Source organism: Leucopleurus acutus (assembly GCF_964270905.1).
Source record: "Leucopleurus acutus genome assembly, chromosome: 4".
Classification (NCBI taxonomy): domain Eukaryota; kingdom Metazoa; phylum Chordata; class Mammalia; order Artiodactyla; family Delphinidae; genus Leucopleurus; species Leucopleurus acutus.
The window spans coordinates 120,597,542-120,617,645 of record NC_139146.1 but is presented as its reverse complement, the minus strand read 5'-3'; the positions used below and the strand labels follow the sequence as shown (position 1 = coordinate 120,617,645).

The 20,104-nt window shown below is 35.1% G+C and overlaps 1 protein-coding gene across 4 annotated transcripts in view; it reads left to right on the top strand.

Annotated features, from left to right (window-relative positions):
- MAPK10 (mitogen-activated protein kinase 10) overlaps positions 1-20,104 on the top strand; it is a gene marked incomplete at both ends in the record, with an annotated part of 166,665 nt that overhangs the window by 90,485 nt on the left and 56,076 nt on the right. Inside the window, one exon of one of the 4 annotated variants that reach the window (XM_082838952.1) lies at positions 5,171-5,242. The exons of the other annotated variants lie outside the window; for them this stretch is intronic. Within the exon in view, the coding sequence (XP_082695078.1) occupies positions 5,171-5,242 (72 nt within the window). The remainder of the gene's footprint in view (positions 1-5,170; positions 5,243-20,104) is intronic. 4 annotated transcript variants of the gene reach the window in all.

The following is a 20,104-nucleotide window of genomic DNA, read 5'->3' as shown; positions in this document are numbered from 1 at the left end:
TGCGTCCCCCAGGAGTCCCCTGTCTCCCGGAAATGGATATAGAAAGGTTTAAAAGCATATTATTTTTCCTTATCCCTCTACAGTTCTGTAGGCAGAGTACTGAAAGTTCTTCAAAAATAAAGTGAACTACTTGAGGGGGTAAAACTGCAAACAACAAAACACATTCCTTAGTCACTACTTGTTCTATTCCATTCAAACTGCCCTTGGCCCGATTGGCCCTTAGGACAAAGTTTGTGAACAGTGATACCTATTATGGACTCTTTCTCCCTTCAGCAGTCAAATGAGTCTCCAGTGCATAAGGGCTACAAGAACTTACTCTGGTCCTCTTAGCTTTAGTCATGTGACATCTCCTACCAACTTCAATTTACTTTATAAAATACCTCCTTTGCCTGCCTTACAGGATTGCTGTGATGATATCATTTGATGTATATAAAACATTAGATGTTTACAAACATGCACATACCTGTAAATACCTTTAAAAGATAAGGAACTTCAGTTTTTATGGTATGAAGTTAGTTTGGGGGCACTCTGGCCCAAATAACCTTCAAATTGAATTAGGTAAACTAAAAAAAATAGAAATAACCAAAAGACCACCTAGAATAAAAAAATTTCTCAAGTGATGAGAAACCAAAATTATCTGTGAATTAGACAGTAAAAGGAAAGAAAATGAATAGTTTGTCACTTACTAAAGCACTTCTTCAAGTTGATGTGCAGAATGAAGTGAGGATAATTACCCGAATCTTCAGGGAGCTTGTAATTAATTTGGTGATAATGTGAGACATTCAGAGCCAGCATTTACTATTTATTCATCAGAACATGAAAAGTTTAAAGAAAAAAAATTTTTTTCAACATCAGGATTTCTTTAAATTCCTTATTTGTGTACACTGCAGAATTACACGATTTTAAAGATGACAATTTAAAATATTTTGTTGCAGTAAAAAATTGTCTTTTTATGAAAGAATATTTTGAAAATTCATTAGTCTACAGTTTTATTTATAATTTAACATAAAGCTAAAGATATTCTCCTCTGTTGTAAGTTTAAATGATTTTCTTCTGTTTTGTTAAAAAAGCAAATCAGTGATATAACATTTATAAAATAAAGGTTAGCCATTAATATGATGCCATAGAAATCATAAAGAAAGAAAAGCAAGTTAAACAGGTAGTCTCAAGGAGAAAATCTTCCTCTGTTTCCTGGAATTAGAATATTTAGCATTGTTTTCTGTGAATTTTTTTTATTTTTTTTACTGAGATTCACAAGTGCAAAGTAGGTACACTCACATTTTATTTATACATATCAGTAGCCTTTTATAATTCCATGTTTGCGCTGAAGTTTAAAACAATGTGCTTTTGTAAAATATCTAATTAACTTTTAAAACAAACTTTTCAAAGAAATGATGTTCAGATTTTAGAAAACCATATTAAATCTTCTTCCTATTGTACTTTGAAGTATTCATTGAAAGAAAATTTATCAAATCCCATTGTCTGAATCCTATGCTAAATAAAGATATAATTAGGTTAAGGAGAAAAACAGTGTAGTCTCACAATTGCGTTACCAGAGCCGCATAATCTCCTAGATAGGAAACATCTGCCAGGTTGCTGGTTAGAAGCTCACATAGTCCAAAAAATATTCCATCATAGATCACAGTCCAAGCCACTGGGGTGTGGAAGTAGCAATAAAGTGCTTTCTTTGTTTAGATTTAAACTGCCACGACTGATATTATATCATTTCTGTCACTTGGCTAGAGTAGAAAAAAGATAATTTAGTATAATCTAATGCCTGACAAATAATACACTTGAGATTTTCTCACCTAGAAAACTTATAACCATATTTTAGTAACACCAAAACTTACTTAACATTCCTTCTAAGGAAAGTGACTCAGTTTCTGCCTGTCACAGTTGCAAATTAATCTGCTCTCTGCCTCTGGGAATACTGATGATGAGAGGGGAAATGTAATGAATCAGAACCATAAAAGCAACCAGAATTCTACCTCGACAGCATTAGTGTACAAAACTCTTATGGAGACCCAAATACCATATCAGACTGTCTCAGAACGCATCAAAATCCAGTTTCCAACTGTGATTGAATTTGCCAATTTCTTCTAAGGTCTATTCACAGTCAGTATTCATTGGAATATCTTGAAATTTTCATAGAATAATCCAGTTTCACCCTGATAAGCAGATATGCATATTAGATGAGGGAAGGCTTACTACTACCCCTGGTCCCAACAAGATTTAGTATCAAATTCTTTTATTGCCTAGTTCCTGTTTTAGTTGTGATGACTAATTAATAAAATTTGGTGCAATGGCTTTCTCTTGAGAAATCATCCTGTCTTGAGTAATAAAAATCTATATAAATTCATGTGCATATACTCTACTTTTGTAATTTATAATAATAGAGCTTATCATTTCCAGGCACAAGGCTTAGCATTTCCATGGCATAAGCATGGATAGTCTGTAGGAATAGTGAATCCTGAGGGAAGTTACATGGTATTTGGAAATTGGAGAGATTTCCAGGGCATTATTACTCAGAAAAGATACATTAAATAAAGAAAACGGAATTCAGTATATTCATCAGTAGTTCAGATTTTGAGTTTATATCTCTCTGCATTATTTTTATGTGAAAGCTTTGTGATCTATTGTCTATTTTAGCTTCTGACATGAAGATAAACTTCCAAAACTGTTCTCCTTTTACTTTGAAATATCTGTATCCAGCAGAGCCACACAAATGAGAAATGGGAGATATAGCAGTTATTAAACCAACAACAGTCTAGAACCAACTGATATTGAAGCAATACCAGGACTAAGGTTCCATGTAGGTCATCTGTTGTTATTGTTGTTGCTGTTGTTTAAAGGCATAGCTGAGGGAGAGTGAAAATCAAAGGATTTTAATCTGAAAGATGAAAATTTTCCAGTTTTAGAATAGTGGTTGGAGATCATAGATTATATTCACATATTTTAAGATTATTATTTGGATTAGGGAACAGGGTAATTCCTGTTTAGATAATGGAGAGAAGTTCCATAGAGTCAGCTGTGATGTGGAATGCCTTTCTAAGTGGTTTCAGCATGAAAAGTATTGCCCAGTGAGTAAGCTTCCCTCATTGGAAAAATTTTCTTAATTATATATATAAATACAAGATACAATATAATATTATATAAATATAAAATAAATGAGCCTTTGCTATATATCTTTAATTCCAACATATAATTTATATATACATATATGTATATAATTTATATATGTATATATTTATACACATACTTATATATGTATATGAATATAAGTTATATATATATAATACATGATGATACATAACTAACATTTATTGAGAACTTACTATGTACCAGGCAATGTGGAAGGCTCTTTACCAGGCATAATCCTTTTACATCTTAAAAAACTTTTACATGATAAATACTGTCTATCATCCACATTTTAGAGGATGAAAAGAGAGATGAAGTAACTTGGCCAAGGTTATACAATTAGAAAGCAATGGAGTTGGTTCTGCAGCGGAAAAAAATGAGTTTCTGCCAGAAATAACATAGAAGAGATTTTTTTTGCATTAAATAAAAAATAGAAATAGAAGTTTTCTAACTAGCAGATAGGTTTGTGGCAGAAATAGCCTTTCGAAATGTTTGAATGGATGCAGGCAAGAGAAAACTTGCTTACTGAGTTTATAGCTGTATATTTTTTACCTATCTCTCCCACAATATCTATAAAAAATAGATACATTGTAAATAACAACTTAGACTGGTCACTTTGGACAGTATGATAAGAATATTTGCAATTCAAAAGCAAATACCATTTCAGAGATTTTTTTTCCCCTTTAATCAAGTTACAATACCAACCTCTTGTGAGACAGATATTATCTGGAATTACAAATGCATTAATAATAAAGGGATGCACAACTGTTTGCTCTATCTTTCCCTGATATTTTTGCATGTCACTTGCTTTCCTAAAATGGAAGCAAAACTAATTTGCTTTTCTGGGTATGCTTATCACCTTCAAAGGTGTAACCATTTCTTTGAAGTGAGCACTCTGTTTAGATGTTAAGTCAAACTTTGGAAACTTTGAGTTTAACCTGACTGAGATTTTCACACTGGAAAGAATGAGGAATTCTGTAAGGTTACTGTCAAATTACAAGATGTAATTTGAAGACTAACTGGAGAAAAATTATAGTGTGCTGCTGCTATCCTAATGCCTTTCCCTATTTGTTCCCCCTCAACTTCCCTTATTCTTCTAGGTTATTTTCCCCCATAAGAATGACCTATCTTTCTTTCTGAGTTTTAATAGGAACGCGTGAGTAACCAAGTATAGTTAAAGATTTCATTTTCTTGCTTCCCCATTTTGCCCCTCCCTGAGTATCCTCTACCCTAGCTTCCTGGTTTTAAGTTCTGGATGATAACTGGCAATAGCAGAGAGACCACTGTAATTTCACCTTGAATTCCAGGTTTCTTTTGACTCACAGTCTCAGAAGAAGTGTCACCTCTTTAAGTCATGTTGTTCATTTCATGTCAAACCACCTTGTTTTGAAAGCCAGAATTTCTTACCGTTATAAAGCAACCGTGCTTATGAGGAAAAGACAAGGCTTCCAGTTTAGAAGCATGCTCCTTTGATGGGAGTCAATGAAACTGAACCAGCATATTCCAAACACTCATTCTTGGACTGGCATTTCACTTCTGGAAATTTATTCATATTTATAAATAAGAGTAAGTGTGTTTTATAAAAGAAACCCTTTCTTCTGAGGTTGCTGGCAGCTCAGCTTTTCTTTCTTTTTTTTCTCCAAGTATACAAAAGAATGAAAGAAAAGCCAATTTGCATATTTCCCATATTAACACAATCTAAAATAATTTACAATACAAATCAGTAGGATTCTAGCAGATGAATGCAAATGAGACCTTTTAAATCAGAAACTAAATTAATCATTGAATTATAATTGCAAAATAATATTATCATACATTAGGTGGCATTGAGTGGCATTGTTACATAGCAGAAAGGGTCCTGACATTCTTGTGTTCTTCCCATCCACTGTTTTAAAGCACTGTAAGACTGGCCTCTTATCCAGTCAGCAAAAGGTCAGACTGTTGCTCCATGGCATGGGTAGGCAAGTGTTTTCATTTATTTGCTGTTCTATTCCTGTCTTCTTGTTTATCTTCATTTCATTTTTGTTTTCAGTTGACATGTGGTCAGTAGGGTGCATCATGGGAGAAATGATAAAAGGTGCAGTGCTGTTTCCTGGCACTGATCGTATCCTTCTTAGCAGCCAGTGGTCTCTATGGGTATCATTCTCAATCAATTCCTTTTGGTGTCCAATACAATACTGATGATGGTATATTCTCACTGCCATTAGAGGGATTCTGGAGACTCCAACGTCAAATGTTTAACAGCAGGCATTATGGTAGGGTAACCTTGTCACCTAGCAAGATCTTATGTGGATAATACAGTATCAAACATGGAACATTCAACATGCTATTAAAAGGTCTGCCTTAATTTAGTCCTATGAAATTAATGACAGTGATATACTCTTTACTGTCTTTTGTTGTAGATGTTTTAAAATTAAGTTATATTCATAGCTAGATAATAAATGACAAAATCTTTTAGTTTAAGACTAAATATTTGTGCTTTTATATCATAAAAATATTCACTTGGCATGGAAATCTTTTATCAGTTAGATTTATGTGTACTCACAAATGTAATAGGTTTATTATTAACACATAATCAGAGAACATTCATATGAATTTCATTTTTAAATTGATATTCTAAAATTATTTTTCTCATTTACTTAATTTCTAGGAATAATAGCTCCATTCCTGCTCTTATTTTCTCCACATTATTAGCAAGTACAATAATTAAAACCTCATTAATAATAATGATTATAAGAAATATCTGAAGAGACCAAATTTACATCACTTGAATAAGTAAAAGTGATCCTCTCTTAAGCAGCTAATAATTAGCAATTAAAGATTCTAGAGACTCTGCAGTATTAAAAAGATATGGATAATGTGATTTAGTGTACGGGTTTATAATAACTTATTTTCTTTAGTTAGTTAAATATCCTCTTACATGTAGTCATTTATGAAAATATTATATCCTCACCATACTAAAGATAAAATGATCATTACTTAAATGATAATTCAAAAACAAAATCAAGCCTATAGTAATGGTGTTTTAAAGTATAACTAAAGTAAATCTAATTACTAATATTATAGCCTAATCATATTATAATTAGCCATTTGCTCTGAGGATTAATATATCACATATATATAGTTGCATACGTATATTCTCTGTATGTATTAAAGGACCAATTTACAAAATGACTGAGTTAGGCACTCAGGTTTGTAGAATAAAAATCTTAACCTGAAATGTTTTGTTTAGTTAAAAATAAAGCTGCACTACTTTTAATTCTATTCTTACTAAAAACTTTTGTCTAGTTTCATATATGGCACACATTTATTTCTAAAAAATTATGTCTATATTGCAGTATTGTCTCCTACATATGCATTTTACTAAGTAGCATTTATAAATTTGCCACATTCATGTTTATGCTCTTTAAAAATATGTTGGTGTGACAAAAACTAAATTCCTCCAGATTTTAAACAAACAGGATTTCTTTGATTCCCAATGAATTATAAACTTGAGTTTGGCCTTTGAATATGAACATGAAACAGTTCTTAAGTTTTGGCTAATTTTAGACATTTGATAAAAATAGACTCAATCTGTTAACTCTGTAATCTGATTTTTCAGAAGTTCATTATGCTTGAATAATTGATGACTGAAATGAATTATTTGCCACCTGTAAATTAAAATGATTGATTTTCATTACTTTTCCTTCATTTTCTGTTAAAGAAAATCAAATCAGATTTCCACAACTGAGTTATTAAGTACGGATTAACATTTCTTAGAATCTATTTTTTGGAAGAAGTTGCTTGGTTATCATTTCTTAACTTGGGTGTCAAAATCCCTTATAAGTAAGCCTTTGGGTTGCTGCTAATGTTAAAAAGTCTCATATTAGATGTCTCTTCAATACTTGAGCTTGGTATTTTTATATTGGGTCATTTCTGGAGCATTTGTGTAAGGATACATTTGTAAATTTTTTGAAGGGCAAATGGGAATTATTTTCTAAAGTGTCTTCTCTCATTGTAAGATGTGGTCTTTTCACGATTTCAAACATGTAGGTAAGTTTAAATCAGTACTTTTCAAGCAAGCAAATTATGAACACTGAGTATCATAACATTAAGCTCTTAAAATGCAAGACATTACTTATTTTTTAAAAATTCCCTATTATTAAATATGACTTTTCTAAAAGTGGCAATAAAATCATATCTAAATCTATTAGATATATAGTATGTATAGTATACATCTGTACAATATATCATAGGGAGTCTATTATTTTTAATCAACATATCCTTATTTATATGAAGACATTCTCAAAATAAATGATTGATAAAAGTCCTTGCAATATGAGCTATACATATATTCTTAATATATAAAATAACAGCAAAACTTGAAATATTAATAAGGTCTTATACCCTTTATCTTTTATGCCTAAACAAATTCAACACGTATTTTTAGCATTGAGAAATTGATACCCCAGAACAGTTCATTTATATACTACTTTATTAATAGATGTATTTTAAGATATGTACTAATTGAATTTTATTCAAATTAAATGTGTTTAACTTTCTGCAGAAGAGTCAGAATTCATCTATTGAGATACTTTTCTATTGGAATATCTCTTAATGAATTTCACCCTGGCAGACAATTTTACTTTAAAAATTACAAAATATTTTATATTACACAAGTGAATTAATATTAAATTCACAGCTTTGAAGAAGATCAATAAAATGAACGAACATATACTACCACTCAGGTTAAAAAGTAGAACATTACCAATACCTTTGAATTATTTTGTGTGCTCCTCCTCAATTATATCCTTTCTCTTCCTCAGAGGACACCACAGTCCTAAAGACATGTTTTTACAATGTCCTTGACTTTCCTTACATTTTTACCATATGCATACTTAACCCTAAGCAACATATTATTTAGTTTTATCTGTTTTACATATTGTACTATCATTATTTTGTGACTTGCTTTTTTTTAAGTTAATGTTATACTTTTAAGATTTATCCATGTTGATGCATCTGAAATAGTTCATTCATTTTCATTACTGTATAGTATTCCAGTCTATGAATATTCTACAATAAATCCATTCTCCTATAAATAGACTTTGGAATATATTGAGTTTTTGTTTTTGCTTTCATAAACAATGAATATATGTCTCCTGGAGCACATGGACAATGTTCTTTATGATAAATGCATGGCCTCATAGGTGTGCACATATTAACTTGACTATGTAACATCAGATTGATTTCCAGAGTAAAAGTATATAAACGTAACTGTCTACTCAACATCCTTACCAACTCTTGATATTTGTCAGATTTGTTTTTAAATTTGTTAGCAATCTCTTGGGTATAAAATTCTATTTCATTGGAGCTTTTATTTACATTTTCTTTACAAGCATCTTTCCCTATTTATTGGCCATAAGTATTTCCCCCTTGGTAATATGTTTAAAAGTTTTTTTAAAACAATTTTTTTTCTATTGTATTTTAAAAAACAGATTAGTAGGAGTTCTTTATTTATTCCAGTACCTAATCTTTGTCCACTTTATGTGTTGCAAATATCTTCTCCCTCTATTTAGATTATTTTCCTATTTTATTGTATAGTGATTTTGGAATTTGGCAATCTGTTTTTATTTTATTTTTTTATAGTTCATGTATTTTTATGTCTTGTTAAAGAATCCTTTGATGCCTTTATATTCTCTTGTAATTTTGCTGTGGATGTTTTAAAGTTTAATCTCTTATATTTAAGCCTTTAGTTCACTTGGAAATGATTTTTCTGTATGATGTGAAAGAGGGATTTCAGTTCCATTTACTGACTAACTTATTATTTCTTCATTGACCTATAAGTTTTCACATTTTGGGGGAAGGGGTATTAGATTCTGGGCTCTATATTCTGTTCCACTAGCTTGTTTGTCTATCTCTATACCACTACTACCCTTCCTTTTTTTTTTTTAACATCTTTATTGGAGTATAATTGCTTTACAGTAGTGTGTTAGTTTCTGCTTTATAACAAAGTGAATCAGTTATACATATACATATGTCCCCATATCTCTTCCCTCTTGAGTATCCCTCCCTCCCACCCTCCTTATCCCAACCCTCTAGGTGATCACAAAGCACCGAGCTGATCTCCCTGTGCTATGCAGCTGCTTCCCACTAGCTTTCTATTTTACATTTGGTAGTGTAGATATGTCCATGCTGCTCTCTCACTTTATCCCAGCTTAACCTTCCCCCTATCCGTATCCTCAAGTCCATCCTCTAGTAGGTCTGGGTCTTTATTCCAGTCTTGCCCCTAGGTTCTTCATGACCAGTTTTTTAGATTCCATATATGTGTGTTAGCCTACGGTATTTATTTTTCTCTTTCTGACTTACTTCACTCTGTATGACAGTCTCCAGGTCCAACCACCTCACTACAAATAACTCAATTTCATTTCTTTTTATGGCTGAGTAATATTCCATTGTATATATGGGCCACATCTTTATCCATTCATCTCTTGATGGACAATTAGGTTGCTTCCATCTCCTGGCTATTGTAAATAGAGCTGCAATGAACATTTTGGTACATGACTATTTTTGAATTATGGTTTTCTCAGGGTATATGCCCAGTAGTGGGATTGCTGGGTCCTATGGTAGTTCTATTTGTAGTTTTTTAAGGAACCTCCATACTGTTCTCCATAGCGGCTATAACAATTTACATTCCCACCAACAGTGCAAGAGGGTTCCCTTTTCTCCACACCCTCTCCAGCATTTATTGTTTGTGGATTTTTTGATGATGGCCATTCTGACTGGTGTGAGATGATATCTCATTGTAGTTTTGATTTGCATTTCTCTAATGATTAATGATGTTGAGCATTCTTTCATGTGTTTGTTGGCAATCTGTATATCCTCTTTGGAGAAATATCTATTTAGGCCTTCTGCCCATTTTTGGATTGGGTTGTTTGTTTTTTGATATTGAGCTGCATGAACTGCTTGTAAATTTTGGAGATTAATCCTTTGTCAGTTGCTTCATTTGCAAATATTTTCTCCCATTGTGAGGGTTGTCTTTTCATCTTGTTTATGGTTTCCTTTGCTGTGCAAAAGCTTTGAAGTTTCATTACGTTCCATTTGTTTATTTTTGTTTTTATTTCCATTTCTCTAGGAGGTGGGTCAAAAAGTATCTTTCTGTGATTTATGTCATAAGTGTTCTACCGATGTTTTCATCTAACAGTTTCATAGTGTCTAGCCTTACATTTAGGTCTTTAATCTATATTGAGTTTATTTTTGTCTATGGAGTTAGGGAGTGTTCTACTTTCATTCTTTTACATGTAGCTGTCCAGTTTTCCCAGCACCATTTATTGAAGAGGCTGTCCTTTCTCCACTGCACATTCTTGCCTCCTTTATCAAAGATAAGGTGACCATGTGTGCATGGGTTTATCTCTGGGCTTTCTGTCCTGTTCCATTGATCTATATTTCTGTTTTTGTGCCAGTACCATACTGTCTTGATTACTGTAGCTTTGTAGTATAGTCTGAAGTCAGGGAGCCTGATTCCTCCCACTCCATTTTTCTATCTCAAGATTGCTTTGACTATTCAGGGACTTTTGTGTTTCCATACAAATTGTGAAATTTTTGTTCTAGTTCTATGAAAACTTCCAGTGGTAGTTTGATAGGGATTGCATTGAACCTGTAGATTGCTGTGTGTAGTACAGTCATTTTCACAATGTTGATTCTTCCAATCCAAGAACATGGTATATCTTTCCATCTATTTGTATCATCTTTAATTTCTTTCATCAGTGTCTTATACTTTTCTGCATACAGGTCTTTTGTCTCCTTAGGTAGGTTTATTCCTAGATATTTTAATCCTTTAGTTGCAGTGGTAAATGGGAGTGTTTCCTTAAATCTCTTTCAGAATTTTCACTGTTAGTGTATAGGAATGCAAGATATTTCTGTGCATTAATTTTCTATCCTGCTACTTTACCAAATTCATTGATTAGCTCTAGTAGTTTTCTGGTAGCATCTTTAGAATTCTCTATGTAGAGTATCATGTCATCTGCAAAGAGTGACAGCTTTACTTCTTCTTTTCCGAGTTGGATTCATTTTATTTTTTCTTCTTCTCTGATTGCTGTGGCTAAATATTCCAAATCTATGTTGAATAATAGTGGTGAGAGTGGGCAACCTTGTCTTGTTCCTGATCTTCATGGAAATGGTTTCAGTTTTTCGCCACTGAGGACGATGTTGGCTGTGGGTTTGTTATATGTGGCCTTTATTATGTTGAGGAAAGTTCCCTCTATGCCTACTTTCTGGAGGCTTTTTATCATAAATGGGTGTTGAATTTTGTTGAAAGCTTTCTCTGCATCTACTGAGACGATCATATGGTTTTTCTCCTTCAATTTGTTAATATGGTGTATCACATTGATTGATTTGCGTATGTTGAAGAATCCTTGCCTCCCTGAGTTAAACAACACTTGATCATGGTGTATGATCCTTTTAATGTGCTGTTGGTTTCTGTTTGCTAGTATTTTGCTGAGGATTTTTGCGTCTATGTTCATCAGTGATATTGGCCTGTAGATTTCTTTTTTGTGGCATCTTTGTCTGGTTTTCGTATCAGGGTGATGGTGGCCACATAGAATGAGATTGGGAGTGTTCCTCCCTCTGCTATATTTTGGAAGAGTTTGAGAAGGATAGGTGTTAGCTCTTCTCTAAATGTTTGATAGAATTTGCCTGTGAACCCATCTGGTCCTGGGCTTTTGTTTGTTGGAAGATTTTTTTTTTTTTTTACATCTTTATTGGAGTATAATTGCTTTACAATGGTGTGTTAGTTTCTGCTTTATAACAAAGTGAATCAATTATACATATACATATGTTCCCATATCTCTTCCCTCTTGCATCTCCCTCCCTCCCACCCTCCCTATCCCACCCCTCTAGGTAGTCACAAAGCACTGACCTGATTTCCCTGTGCTATGTGGCTGCTTCCCGCTAGCTATCTATTTTACATTTGGTAGTGTAGATATGTCCATGCCACTCTCTCACTTTGTCACAGTTTACCCTTACCCCTCCCCATAGCCTCAAGTCCATTCTCTAGTAGGTCTGTGTCTTTATTCCTGTCTTAACCCTAGGTTCTTCATGACATTTTTTTCCTTAAATTCCATATATATGTGTTAGCATACGGTATTTGTCTTTCTCTTTCTGACTTACTTCACTCTGTATGACAGATACTAGGTCCAACCACCTCATTACAAATAGCTCAATTTTGTTTCTTTTTATGGCTGTGTAATATTCCATTGTGTATATGTGCCACTTCTTCTTTATCCATTCATCTGATGACGGACACTTAGGTTGTTTCCATCTCCTGGCTATTGTAAATAAAGCTGCAATGAACATTTTGGTACATTACCCTTTTAGAATTATGTTTTTCTCAGGGAATATGCCCAGTTGGGATTGCTGGGTCATATGGTAGTTCTAGTCGTAGTTTCTTAAGGAACCTTCATACTGTGCCCCATAGTGGCTGTACCAATTCACATTCCCACCAGCAGTGCAAGAGTGTTCCCTTTTCTCCACACCCTCTCCAGCATTTATTGTTTCTAGATTTTTTTAAGATGGCCATTCTGACCGGTGTGAGATGATACCTCATTATAATTTTGATTTGCATTTCTCTAATGATGTTGAGCATTCTTTCAGGTGTTTGTTGGAACTCTGTATATCTTCTTTGGAGAAATGTCTATTTAGGTCTTCTGCCCATTTTTGGATTGGTTGTTTGTTTTTTTGTTATTGAGTGCATGAGCTGCTTGTAAATTTTGGAGATTAATCTTTTGTCAGTTGCTTCATTTGCAAATATTTTCTCCCATTTCGAAGGTTGTCTTTTCATCTTGTTTATGGTTTCCTTTGCTGTGCAAAAGCTTTGAAGTTTCATTAGGTCCCATTTGTTTATTTTGTTTTTATTTCCATTTCTCTAGGAGGTGGGTCCAAAAGGATCTTGCTGTGATTTATGTCACAGTGTCTGCCTATGTTTTCTTCTAAGAGTTTGATAGTGTCTTGCCTTACATTTAGGTCTTTAATCCATTTTGAGCTTATTTTTGTGTATGGTGTTAGGGAGTGATCTAATCTCATACTTTTACATGTACCTGTCCAGTTTTCCCAGCACCACTTATTGAAGAGGCTGTCCTTTCTCTACTGTACATTCCTGCCTCCTTTATCAAATATAAGGTGACCATATGTGTGTGGGTTTATCTCTGGGCTTTCTATCTTGTTCCATTGATCTATCTTTCTGTTTTTGTGCCAGTACCATACTGTCTTGATTACTGTAGCTTTGTAGTATAGTCTGAAGTCAGGGAGCCTGATTCCTCCAGCTCCTTTTTTTTGTTCTCAAGATTGCTTTGGCTATTCGGGGTCTTTTGTGTTTCCATACAAATTGTGAATTTTTTTGTTCTAGTTCTGTGAAAAATGGCAGTGGTAGTTTGATAGGGATTGCATTGAATCTGTAGATTGCTTTGGGGAGTAGAGTCATTCTCACAGTGTTTTTTCTTCCAATCCAAGAACATGGTATATCTCTCCATCTATTTGTATCATCTTTAATTTCATCAGTGTCTTATAATTTTCTGCATACAGGACTTTTGTCTCCTTAGGTAGGTTCATTCCTAGCTATTTTATTCTTTATGTTGCAGTGGTGAATGGGAGTGTTTTCTTGATTTCACTTTCAGATTTTTCATCATTAGTGTACAGGAATGCCAGAGATTTCTGTGCATTAATTTTGTATCCTGCTACTTTACGAAATTCATTGATTAGCTCTAGTAGTTTTCTGGTAACATCTTTAGGATTCTCTATGTATAGTATCATGTCATCTGCAAACAGTGACCGCTTTACTTCTTCTTTTCCAATTTGGATTCCTTTTATCTCCTTTTCTTCTCTGATTGCTGTGGCTAAAACTTCCAAAAGTATGTTGAATAAGAATGGTGAGAGTGGGCAACCTTGTCTTGTTCCTGATCTTAGTGGAAATGCTTTCAATTTTTCACCATTGAGGATGATGTCGGCTGTGGGTTTGTCATATATGACCTTTATTATGTTGAGGAAAGTTCCCTCTGTGCCTACTTTCTGGAGGCTTTTTATCATAAATGGGTGTTGAATTTTGTCAAAAGCTTTCTCTGCATCTATTGAGATGATCATATGGTTTTTCTCCTTCAATTTTTTAATATGGTGTATCACATTGATTGACTTGCATATATTGAAGAATCCTTGCATTCCTGGAATAAACCCCACTGGATCATAGTGTGTGATCATTTTAATGTGCTGTTGGATTCTGTTTGCTACTATTTTGTTGAGGATTTTTCCAGCTATGTTCATCAGTGATATTGGCCTATAGTTATCTGTCTTTGTGACATCCTTGTCTGGTTTTGGTATCAGGGTGATGGTGGCCTCGTAGAATGAGTTTGGGAGTGTTCCTCCCTCTGCTATATTTTGGATGAGTTTGAGAAAGATAGGTGTTAGCTCTTCTCTAAATGTTTGATAGAATTTGCATGTGAAACCATCTGGTCCTGGGCTTTTGTTTGTTGGAAGATTTTTAATCACAGTTTCAATTTCAGTGCTTGTGATTGGTCTGTTCATATTTTCTATTTCTTCCTGATTCAGTCTCGGCACGTTGTGCATTTCTAAGAATTTGTCCAGTTCTTCCAGGTTTTCCATTTTTTTGGCATAGAGTTACTTGTAGTAATCTCTCATGATCTTTTGTATTTCTGCAATGTCAGTTATTACTTCTCCTTTTTCATTTCTAATTCTATTGATTTGTGTCTTCTCCCTTTTTTTCTTGATGAGTCTGGCTAATGGTTTATCAATTTTGTTTATCTTCTCAAAGAACCAGATTTTAGTTTTATTTATCTTTGCTATCGTTTCCTTTTGTTGGAAGATTTCTAATCACAATTTCAATTTCAGTGCTTCTGATTTGTTTGTTCAGATTTTCTTTTTCTTCCTGGTTCAGTCTCGGAAGGTTGTGCTTTTCTAAGAATTTGTCCATTTCGTCCAGGTTGTCCATTTTATTGGCAAAGAGTTTCTGGTAGGAATCTCTCATGATCCTTTGTATTTCTGCAGTGTCAGTTGTTACTTCTCCTTTTTCATTTCTAATTCTATTGATTTGATTCTTCTCCCATTTCTTCTTGATGAGTCTGGCTAATGGTTTATCAATTTTGTTTATTTTCTCAAAGGACCAGCTTTTAGTTTTATTGATCTTTGTTATCGTTTCCTCCATTTCCTTTTCCTTTATTTCTGATCTGATCTTTATTCTTTCTTTCCTTCTGCTAACTTTGGGGTTTTTTTGTTCTTCTTTCTCTAATTGCTTTAGGTGTAAGTTTACATTGTATATTTGAGATGTTTCTTGTTTCTTAAGGTAGGATTGTATTGCTATAAACTTCTCCCTTAGAACTGCTTTAGCTGCACCCCATAGGTTTTGGGTCATCGTGTTTTCATTGTCCTTTTTTTCTAGGAATTTTTTTATTTCTTTTTGATTTCTTCAGTGATCTCTTGGTTATAAAGTAGTGTATTGTTTAGCCTCCATGTGTTTGTAATTTTTTACAGATATTTTCCTGTAATTGATATCTAGTCTCATAGCATAGTGGTCGAAAAAGATACTTGATATGAATTCAATTTTCTTAAATTTGCCAAGGTTTTATTTATGACCCAAGATATGATCTATCCTGGAGAATGTTCCTTGAGAAGAATGTATATTCTGTTGTTTTTGGATAGAATGTCCTATCAATATCAATTAAGTCCTTTTTGTTTAATGTATCATTTTAAGTTTGTGTTTACTTATTTTTTTTCATTTTGGATGACCTGTCCATTGTTGAACGTGGGGTGCTAATGTCCCCTACTATTATTGTGTTACTGTCTATTTCCCCTTTTATGGCTGTTAGTATTTGCTGTATGTATTGAGGTGCTCCTCTGTTGGGTGTATAAATATTTACAATTGTTATATATTCTTCTTGGATTGATGCCTTGATCATTATGTAGTGTCCTTCTTTGTCTCTTGTAATCTTTGTTTTAAAGTCTATTTTGTCTCATATGAGAATTGCTACGCCAGCTTTCTTTTGATTTCCATTTGCATAGAATATCTTTTTCCACCCCCTCACTTTCAGTCTGTATGGGTCCCTAGATCTGAAGTGGGTCTCTTGTAGACAGCATATATACATGTCTTGTTTTTATATCCATTCAGCCAATCTATGTCTTTTGGTGGGAGCATTTAATCCATTTACATTTAAGGTAGTTATTGATATGTATGTTCCTATTACCATTTTCTTAATTGTTTTGGGTTTGTTATTGTAGTTCTTTTCCTTCTCTTGTGTTTCCTGCCTAGAGAAGTTCCTTTAGCATTTGTTGTAAAGCTGGTTTGGTGGTGCTGAATTCTCTCAGCTTTTGCTTGTCTTTAAAGGTTTTAATTTCTCCATCAAATCTGAATGAGATCCTTGCTGTGTAGAGTAATCTTGTTTGTAGGTTTTTCTCCTCCATCACTTTAAATATGTCCTGCCACTCCTTTCTGGCTTGAAGAATTTCTGCTGAAAGATCATCTGTTAACCTTATGGGGATTCCCTTGTGTGTTATTTGTTGTTTTTACCTTGCTGCTTTTAATATTTGTTCTTTGTATTTAAGTTTTGATAGTTTGATTAATATGTGTCTTGGTGTGTTTCTACTTGGATTTAACCTGTATGGGACTCTCTGTGCTTCCTGGTCTTGATTAACTATTTCCCATAGTAGGGAAGTTTTCAACTATAATCTTTTCAAATATTTTCTCAGTCCCTTTCTTTTTCTCTTCTTCTTCTGGGGCCCCTATAATTCAAATGTTGGTGCATTTAATGTTGTCCCAGAGGTCTCTAAGACTGTCCTCAATTCTTTTCATTCTTTTTTCTTTACTCTGCTCTGCAGTAGTTATTTCTACTATTTTATCTTCCAGGTCACTTATCCGTTCTTCTGCTATTGATTCCTTCTAGAGAATTTTTAATTTCAATTATTGTGTTGTTCATCACTGCTTGTTTGCTCTTTAGTTCTTCTAGGTCCTTGTTAAATGTTTCTTGTATTTTTTCCATTCTATTTCCAAGATTTTGGATATCTTAATATTATTACTCTGCATTCTTTTTCAGGTAGACTGCCTATTTCCTCTTCCTTTGTTAGGTCTGGTCTGTTTTTGCCTTGCTCCTTCATTTGCTGTGTGATTTTTGTCTTCTCATTTTGCTTAACTTACTGTGTTTGGGGTCTCCTTTTTGCAGGTTGCACGTTCGTAGTTCCTGTTGTTTTTGGTGTCTGTTCCCAGTGGCTAAGGTTGGTTCAGTGTGTTGTGTAGGCTTTCTGGTGGAGGCGGCTACTGCCTGTTTTCTGGTGGATGAGGCTGGATCTTGTCTCTCTGGTGGGCAGGTCCATGTCTGGTGGTGTGTTTTGGGGTGTCTGTGGCCTTCATATGATTTTAGGCAACCTCTGTGCTAATGGATGGGGTTGTGTTCCTGTCTTGCTAGTTATTTGGCATAGGGTGTCCTGCACTGTAGCTTGCTGGTCATTGAGTGGAGCTGGGCCTTTGCATTGAGATGGAGATCTCTGGGAGATTTTCGCTGTTTGATATTACATGGAGCTGGGAGGTCTCTTGTGGACCAGTATCCTGAACTTGTCTCTCCCACCTCAGAGGTACAGCCCTGACACCCGGCTGATGCACCAAGAGCCTGTCATCTATGTGGCTCAGAATAAAAGGGAGAAAAAGAAGAAAGAAGGAAAGATGAAGATAAAATAAAATATTTATTAAAATAAAAGAGAATTATTTAAAAAATAATTTTTAAGTAGTTAAAAAAATGAAGAAAGAAAGTAAGAAGAGAGCAACCAAACCAAAAAACAAATCCACCCATGATAGCAAGTGCTAAAAATTATACTAAAAAAAAAAAAAAAAAAAAGCTGACGACAGAACCCTAGGACAAATGGTAAAAGCAAAGCTATGCAGACAAAAGTCACACACAGAAGCATACACATACACAATCACAAAAAGAGAAAAAGGGAAAAATATATATATATCATTGCTCCCAAAGTCCACCTCCTCAATTTGGGATGATTCGTTTTCTCTTCAGATATTCCACAGATGCAGGGTACATCAAGTTGATTGTGAAGATTTAATCCGCTGCTCCTGAGGCTGCTGGGAGAAATTTCCCTTTCTCTTCTTTGTTCACACAGCTCCTGGGGTTCAGCTTTGGATTTGGCCCTGCCTCTGCATGTAGGTCGTCTGAGGGCGTCTGTTCTTTGCTTAGACAGGACAGGGTTAAAGGAGCAGCTGATTTGGGGGCTCTGGCTCACTCAGGCCTGGTGGGAGGGAGGGGTATGGATGCGGGGCGAGCCTGCAGTGGCAGAGTCTGGGGTGACATTACACCAGCCTGAGGCATGCCGTGTGTTCTCCTGGGGAAGTTGTCCCTGGATCACAGGACCCTGGCAGTGGCAGGCTGCACAGGCTCCCGGGAGAGGAGGTGTGGTTGGTGACGTGTGTTTGCACACAGGCTTCTTGGTGGCGGCAGCAGCAGCCTTAGCGTCTCATGCCCATCTCTGGGGTCTGCGCTGATAGCTGCGGCTCAAGCCCGTCTCTGGACCTCCTTTAAGCAGTGCTCTTAATCCCTTCTCTTCGTGCACCAGGAAACAAAGAGGCAATAAAAAGTCTCTTGCCTCTTTGGCAGTTCCAGACCTTTTCCTGGACTCCCTCCTGGCTAGCTGTGGTGCACTTGCCCCCTTCAGGCTGTGTTCACGCCACCAACCCCCGTCCTCTCCCTAGAATCCAACCTCCGAAGCCCGAGCCTCAGCTCCCAGCCCCCGCCCGCCCTGGCAGATGAGCAGACAAGCCTCTCGGGCTGGTGAGTGCTGGTCGGCACCGATCCTCTGCGGGAATCTCTCCACTTTGCCTTCCGCACCCCTGTTGCTGCGTTCTCCTCCGTGGCTCCGAAGCTTTCCCCGTACTCCACCCACAGTCTCCGCCCGCAAAGGGGCTTCTAGCGTGTGGAAACCTTTCCTCCTTCACAGCTCGCTCCCACTGGTGCGGGTCCTGTCCCTATTCTTTTGTCTCTGTTTATTCTTTTTTCTTTTGCCCTACTCAGGTACGTGGGGAGTTTCTTGCCTTTGGGGAAGTATGAGGTCTTCTGTCAGCATTCAGTAGGTGTTCTATGGGAGCTGTTCCACATGTAGATGTATTTCTGATGTATTTGTGGAGAGGAAGGTGACCTCCGCGTCTTACTCTTCTGCCATCTTGAAGCTCCTCCTACCCTTTCTTAATGAATACAGTTGTACACTATACACATATCAGGTAGGGTAAATATCTGACTTCTTTGTCATCTTCAGAAGTAGCTTAGTGTTTAATGAACTGTTGCTCTTCCTCAAATATTTTAGATTGGCTTGCTAACTTCTGTAAAATGATCCCTATTGGTATTTATATTGGAATTGTATTGAATCTGTATTTCAATTTGTGGAGAATTGCTGTTTTAATTCAGACAATTTTTATCCTTCTGCTGAATGCACAAGAATCTTAGCATATGTTCATAATTTAGATCATTACTATACCAATTTACATATGCTCTCTATGCCCAGTATTTTAATTCTCTTCTTTTAGCCTCATAAATTGACAGTATTATCATTGGATTGCATAGAGGTAGAGTTTGTTTAGATTCATCCTTCTGATTATCATTTTCTTGGTTTATCACTATTTCTTGCAATTTGGCCCTTTACCTTGAGATTATTTTCTTTCCTTCCAAAGTACATCCTTTAATGGGAGTCTTTGACAATAAAACTCTGTTTTTTGATTGGTGTTCCCTTACTTGAAAGAGAGCTTTGTTGGATATAGAATTTTAGATTGACAGCTATTTCTTCCAACATTTTAGAAGTGTTATTCCACTGGCTTTTTGTTTTCAATATTACTGGTGAATAATTAGCTGTCAGTGTGATAGTCATCTTTGGGCATAGTCTGTCCTTTTTCTTGGTCTTTGGTTATCTACTGTTTCTCTCCTATGTGACTAGGTTTGGATTTCTT